This window comes from Curcuma longa, chromosome 4 (assembly GCF_044706935.1).
Source record: "Curcuma longa cultivar G26 ecotype Majalengka, Jawa Barat chromosome 4, ITB_CL_G26_1.1, whole genome shotgun sequence".
NCBI classification, from domain to species: Eukaryota; Viridiplantae; Streptophyta; class Magnoliopsida; order Zingiberales; family Zingiberaceae; genus Curcuma; species Curcuma longa.
Genome location: NC_133864.1, coordinates 17,593,568 through 17,600,599, shown reverse-complemented (window position 1 = coordinate 17,600,599; position 7,032 = coordinate 17,593,568). Strand labels below are relative to the sequence as shown.

At 48.7% G+C, this 7,032-nt stretch overlaps 1 protein-coding gene across 1 annotated transcript; it reads left to right on the top strand.

The window, feature by feature from the left end:
• The first annotated feature begins 506 nt into the window (after nt 1-506).
• LOC141827196 (transcription factor FAMA-like) lies at nt 507-3,246 on the top strand. The gene is made up of 4 exons (XM_074714436.1): nt 507-872; nt 1,095-1,574; nt 1,688-1,772; nt 3,008-3,246. Exons 1-4 carry the CDS (start codon nt 531-533, stop codon nt 3,244-3,246), a joined length of 1,146 nt encoding a protein of 381 aa, XP_074570537.1. The 5' UTR covers nt 507-530.
• Nucleotides 3,247-7,032: the final 3,786 nt, after the last annotated feature.

Here is a 7,032-nt window from a genome sequence, read left to right as displayed (position 1 = left end):
AATTAAATGATTCACTCACTAAATTAAATAAACAAACTTCAAATATAGATATGTTCAAGTTATTAATGTTTATGAATAGAGACTACATGTAACAATATCTATAAATAAAATTTATAAATTATATTCATCAATAATTTTTTATCAAATTTATAAATAAAATAAAAATAAAAATTTATAATATTAAGTTTGTTAACCAACCAAAATATAAAATTTTTAAAATTTAAATTGAGAACTCTATGACAAAAAATTAAGTACAAGTTTGAATTAAATTAGTTTCATAAGAAATGACTTAATTTATTTTAAATTGGACTCGATTTAGTTTAATTATTTATTAAATAAATTTAAATTTAAATAATAGAAAATTGGACTCGGTTAAATTCATTTACAGCAAAGTAACGTATTTGATAAATTATAAAATATAATGTGTGATTTAAAAATTACCCAATTTTAAATAGCTCCATGCTCTCCTCCAAATCTTCCTGTGCTCTCCTTCAAATGCTGTTGAGCTCGGAGAAGAGGAATCCACTGCAATGACGATGCCGGCCTTGACTACCTCCGCCGACCTCTCCATGTTCTTTGTTCACGACGCGAGCTACGCCTCCCCCTTGCCCGCCGCGCCATCGTCTCCCTCTGCCTTCCCCTTCGAGAGCCTTCGAGTCTGCCCCTCCTCCCCGCCTCCCGCGTTGGGGCCGCCAAGGCGTGCCGGAGCAACTGGGAAACGCAGCCGGAGGCGCACCAGGGTGTACAAGAACAAAGAGGAGGCGGAGAACCAGCGGATGACGCACATCGCCGTCGAACGCAACCGTCGCCGCCAGATAAACGAGCATCTTGCGATGCTGCGCGCCATGATGCCGGAGTCCTACGTCCAAAGGGTAGGGTTTCCGCCTTTTTTTTACAATCTGGTCGGTCTCATATCCACCTTCGTTTTTCGTTTATTTATTTATTTTTTCAATTTGCCCTCTGTGTGGACGATTTCGAAGTCGCATATGCCCAAATTTGACTCTTTGTTTTTTTGCAATTGATGGATGTGGAATACAGACTTCGATTGTGAGAATGCATAACATCGTGAGTTCTAATCTAATGGGGTTTCTCAGGGTGACCAAGCTTCGATTGTTGGAGGAGCCATTGATTTCATCAAGGAGCTCGAGCAGTTTCTCCAATCCCTTGAAGCGCAGAAGAGAGCACTTCGGCAATATCCTACATCCAAGTCTGCAAGAGCACAAAGCTATACTAACACCTCCATCCGAAACAGCCGCGGCGGCGGCGGCAGTAGTAGCGGTACTGGCGACGGTCTGATCGCGGATTCCCCTCCCTTTGCTCAGTTCTTTTCGTTTCCCCAGTATTCCTGGCTTCACGCCGTGCATGATCAGGAGACTCGGCTTTCACTTCCAGGGTTGGCCGACATTGAGGTCATCTTGGTCGAGACGCACGCGAGCGTCCGAATACTGTCGGCGAAGCGGCTCGGCCAGCTATTCAAGATGGTGTCTGGGATTCAAAACCTCGGGCTTAGCGTACTCCATCTCAGTGTCACCACCACCCTCGACTCCATGGCCCTCTACTCCCTTAGCATCAAGGTGCGTACCGTCAATCCTTTAAGCTTTAACACAACAATTTCCACTGATTTTGATTAGAAGCAAAAGGTTGCAAACTTTCAAGTGCTTTTATTTACTGTGCCATTTGCTTAAAGACATGTTCTCGGGATTGGAAGATTGCTATGTGTGCCAAGAGTTGCATCAGAGATTTATTAATGCAAGTGCGTATACCTACTGGGGGTAAGTAGTACCAAAACCATGAACATCTCCTAATTAAGTGAATCCTGAAAATCCCTAGCAACCAGGTGAGCTGTGACTCCTTAGGAGAGGAAGGATTTTCCCGCCCCTTAATTTTGAGTGAACCCCAACAATGCCAAGAACTCTATAGCCTCTTTAGATATACAACCATGGTATAATTTAAACATATATATTATCGTTGCCTTAATCATGGTCCTGGGGCACTGCAATAATCACTGCCTTGATCATGTTCTTCGTGGTCCAGAATCTCATGGACACAGATCTAGTAATACTCACTCAACAGTTTACTTTTTGTGTTCTCGTAATTCTTCTTTGCTCCAACTACCAGGTCCAAGCTTCAAACATTGTACCATGACTGGAAAGTGAGAAAAGCTGCTTGCTTGTAATTTAGTACTTTTTCCCAGTGTCCTCTTTCCAATGCTTGCCTGTGTTCTGTATCAATTGTCAGATGAGACTTTTTTCTGCATTGAATACTATTCTGTATTCCCAATCATGGTCCCTCATGGATACGACACACTTGGAATCCTGAAGGAGAGTCACATCCCTAGACACCCATTATTACTTCTCCCTTTCCACCAAATGACCTTGCAAAAATATTTTAGGGGAAGAAAAAGTTCAAAAAAAAAAAGATAAATCTGAATCTAAGAATTGGACCTCAATGCGACCTGACAGTAGCATATCACAGGAGAATACTCACTTCAGTGATGCAATATTAAACTTATGTTCTCAGTCTCCTTTTTTTCCCAGTTATTTTTTTTCTTACTGGCATTATCTTCGGTCTATTTGGCATCTCTACTTGGATGGCCACCAACTCCAAAGATGTGTCTAAGATAGGAGCTCTTTGATACTGTGACTAAAGAGAACTTCACAAGTGTCTTTGTTAAGTAGATGCCCATTTGGACTGATTTCTAAAAGCTGTGCAACATCATTTGATTCCCTGTAATTGTGGATTCCTTTCCTATTCAAGTTATTTCAAAGGTGTTCCGGCTCGTTACCGACGACAGCAGAATCACCGGACAGGGGGGTGGCCGCGTCGCCCAATCCCGAGACCGCGGAGGAGAAAGGACCTGCAGGGGGGCACTGGAAACACGGATTAGCTGGGCGCCGGGGGATCCCGGCGTGGCCACTCCGACGCTCAAGTCAGATCAACAGAAAAGTAGAAATGTACCCCTCGGATTCAAGATGGGTTTGATGTCGTACCTGTGCGGTTTATATAGAGCAAGAGGAGGGGGCGATATCTTCGGATCTAGCTGTTTGGGATTGGAGGAGATGGCGGACTGACAGGGTCCGCTGTGTGAAAAGTTCTTCAGATCCGGCGGTCCTCCCCTGCCTCTTATCTTCTTTGAAGGGTTGCGATTGGCTGGAGTGCCTCTTGTGGATAGATGTTGCGAAGGAGCTTGGTTTTCTCAGCTTTGGTGTTATCCCCTTGTTGGGTGTGGCCAACCTGCGGAGGTGAAATGTGCTGTTGTGAGGCGCTCCTAGCTGGTGTTCCTAGCGGTGTAGGTAGGCGGGTCCCTTTGGGCCTTCTTATGTGGGTCGTAGTGGAGAAGACCAATAGGAGACCTCTCTTCTAGGTTGGGCCGGGCGCCTACAGTTGGGCGCTGGCCCCTGGCATCTGTCGGCCTCCGGTGTAGGTCGGCTTATGATGTGGCGACCTGGTGATGAGGTCGGCTTATAGTGCGGCGACCTGGTGGCGAGGTCGGCTTATGTTGCGGCGACCTACTTAGGAGGTTGTCCTTTGGTTGTGGTTTTACTTCCTTGTGAGGTATCAGGTGGGTCTGCAGGAATTGGTCTGGTGTGTTGGTCCTGCCTTTGCCCTAACTGGGAGGTGGGTTAGGGGCTAGTATGCCTACCTGGTTCTGTGCGATGTCTTCGGTGCAGATGTTCGTTACTTTAGCGGGGTTGGTTGTGTGGCATGTGAGGGGTGCTGTTCCTGGCTGCGGGGCTGAGGTGTCCGTATTCCGCTCTCTGGGACAAGTGTGTGCCTGAGATTCGGGCCACGTGTCTTCTGGGGGCCCCCCTTATCCTACCTGTTTTGTCCACGTCGTTCCATCCGGATCACAAGCCTCCCGACCTAGTTTAGTCGAAGGAGACGTAGTTCGACTGACTGAACTTAAGTCCTGTTTGCTTCGACCTTCTGTCGTCTAGGCTTGTCTGATTTACTGGGGTTTTTTTTTTTTTTTTTTTTTTTTTCGACCGCTTGGATTGCTTTGATTCTTTTTATTTATTGACGGTCCGGATGGTTCGACCGTTCAACTTAACTCCCTTCGCTCCGCCTTCTTCTCTGGCTTCTGCGAACCCTAGCGTCCGTGCGTTCCTGCTTTCCCTCCGGTCTTGTTCGCGTCCTTCTAGCTCCTCGGCTCTTTTCCCCTTCGGTCATGTCTGCTCCTCCTAGTAAGTCTCTCCTCTGAGTTAGGTTTTGCTTTGCTGTTTTCTGGTTCCGGGTCCTGGGGCGTCATTTTTCTTTCCTTCTTTCCTTGTTGATCCTTCGGTTCTTTCCCTTTCTTTGTTCGTTTCTCTGTGTCTGGTTTACTGTCTTTCTCGTACTCTCAATGGGAAGCTCAATCCCTTGGTGCGAGTCCGTCACTTCTTTGCTGCACCCTGATGATGCTGTGGTGCTCCGGGATCGCTATGGCATTCCTCGCGATCATCTAATCAGGATACCCACTTCCCTTCAGCGCCCGCATGAGCCTCCTGCCGGCTATGTGACCTTCTTCCAGGGCCAGCTGGAGGCTGGCTTGCGTTTCCCTATTCCTCCTTTTTTCCATGACCTGGCCCGCTTCTTCAACATTTCCTTGTCCCAACTTGCTCCCAACTCCTACCGCTTACTGTGCGGTGCCCTTATTGTCTTCCACGTCTACAAGATACCCGTCACTCCCCCTTTTCTCTACCAGTTCCTTCATCCCAAGAAGAGTGAGCCCGGTGTGGTGTATTTTGCTGCCAGGTCCGGAGTTAAGTTCTTGTCTGGTTGCTCTGAGTCTCAGAAGGGGTGGCGTCATAAGTTTTTCTACGTTAAGCCCCCAATCCCTTACATTTGGTCTACTGCCTGGGAAGCTGCTTTGCCTTCCCCTCCTCCTTTGGGTTCTCATCCGTCCACTTCACGGGTTAGGGAGACGTTATCTCCCCTATTGCTTGATGCCAACAAGCTGGTATCTAATGAGGCCCTTCTATATCGCGCGGGCCTTAGCCCTACTTGCCTTCCTTTGACCTCCTCCTTATGTAAGTTGCCTGTGTTTGCTATAGCTTCTTTCTTAGGCTAACTAATTCTCTTCCTTTGTTTCTTGGTTACAGACGAGCTTCTGGTGGATGCTTCCGTACGGAAGGCTTTGCGGTGGGACCTATCCGATACTGATGGCTGGTGGGTTTCTACGGAGATGGAAGGGGCTTCAACTGCCACTCCTGGTGCTGATGTTCCCCTCGCGCCAGGTGGGCCTGTGGGCTTAGAAGCGGGGCTTGTAGAGCCGCAGAGTCCTGTGGTTGCTGAGGAGCCTACGAGTTCCGTTATGGTGGCTAGGTGGGATGGGGCATCGTCCTCCACTTTTCCAGAGAGTTCCGGCCAGTTCTATGCCTCTTTTGGCCTCGAGGAGGAAGGGCTTGCTTCCCCTTCTCCGGCGGATCAGGTGTCCGAGGCTTCGGTGCCCCAGGAGTCGGTTCCCGTGGTGGTCCGGGAGACCAGAGCTAGGAAGAGGATCCGGGAGGAAATGAGCAAGCGTCTGGCCACTCCTGGGGCTTCTGAGCCCATCCTGATTGACATTCCTGAGGTCGAGGTGTCTGGGCAGGTCTCCCTTCCTGAGGGGGAGCCTTCGACGGCTGATGTTCCTGCGAAACTCTTGTCCCCCTCTTCCTCTGCCCAGCCGTGTCCTGAGAAGAGAAAGGCATCCTCGTCCCTGGCCGGTGCTTCCCAGAAGAAGAATAAGAAGTCTAAGGTTATCCGTCCTCCCCGTTCTCCTCTGGCCATTCATGTGGAGGGATCTTCTGAAGGGGACTTCCAGAGGTATGCTAGGGAGGTGTTGCCTACTCTCGACAACGACTCCATTTTTATCCATATGCATGGTAATCTAGGCAAGGTATGGAATTTTGACTTAGGGTTGTTGTTTTCTCCTGTCTAGTTGATCTGAGTTTTCCCTTTTTTGTCCAGGTGGTAAAGCAGTGTGAGGAGCTCCATCGTAGAGTGCCTCTCCTTAGCTTGGACAAGTCACGTCTTGAGGCTCAGGTGGCCGAGCTGCAAAAGCAGCTGGAGGTGTTGGCTGGGTCGGCCGCATCTCGTGCGGGGGCTGAGCTTCAACAAGAGGTTGATCGCTTAAAGTTGGACGCTGAGCTCCGGACCTCCAGGCTTCAAGAGTTGGAGCAGGAGTTAGAAGAAAGTAGAGCTGCCACTCACAAAGCCCAGTTTGCGTTAGGGAAAGCTCGGCAGGACCTCGACCTCTGGGGGAGGACCAGATTAAGGCTGGAGGCCGACCTTGCTTTGGCTTATCAGCAAAAAGGGGCGCTCCATCAGGACCTGGAACAGGCCACCGCTCGGGTGCAAGAGCTGGAGTCCCACCTGAACGAAGAGAAAGAACATAGGGAGCGGGCGCTTGATGAGAGGGATAAGGCCCTATCTGAGGTGGAAGCTCTTCGGCAACAAGTGTCCGATCTTCAGAAGCAAGGGGAAGAACAGAAGGCGGCCTTTTTGACCTCTCCTGAGTTCCAGGCAATGCTGGGGAAAAAGACTGGTACCATGCTTCTGCACGGATTTCAGGGTGCTGTAAAACAATTCATCCAGTCGGGTGTGTTACCCAGGGATGTTAATCTAGGCTTCCTGAATCCTGAGAAGGTCTGGGGGGATCTTCCTGCTTCTGCGAAGCCGAGTCTTTAAGTTTCTCTTCTGGTGTTATGACAGATACTCTACCTGTTTTGAGGTCTTCCTTTATGGGAAGTTAACTTTGGTGCGCTATTCGTTCTTTTGGAGTGATCGTTTTACTTTTGCACCTCTGATTGTCTTTGGTTGTTGGCACAGATTGGTGTGTAAGATGTGCTTGTGTTAGGCTCACTATGTTACGGGTGTAGGATCTGTTGTGCGTCTTTCCTTTGGTCGAGGTCTCGTTTCGTGAGATCCGACCTGCGTACCGACCTGCGTGTGTTTCGGGGGGACCCGCGGTGAGCTCGAATTTTATCTTGCCCGCCGGTTGCATTTCCTTCCTGACGTGTCCGCGAGGGGTTTTGTTTTGGGTTTATTATTTTATTTCCCTCGTCTTTTCTT

Bases quoted from the DNA above. Each gene is read 5' to 3' on its own strand.
- LOC141827196 (XM_074714436.1), top strand. From the start codon at position 531: ATGACGATGCCGGCCTTGACTACCTCCGCCGACCTCTCCATGTTCTTT. The intron at 873-1,094 runs GTAGGGTTTCCG...GGGGTTTCTCAG, and splicing joins CGGAGTCCTACGTCCAAAGG to GGTGACCAAGCTTCGATTGT. The intron at 1,773-3,007 runs GTAAGTAGTACC...CGGTTTATATAG, and splicing joins AGTGCGTATACCTACTGGGG to AGCAAGAGGAGGGGGCGATA.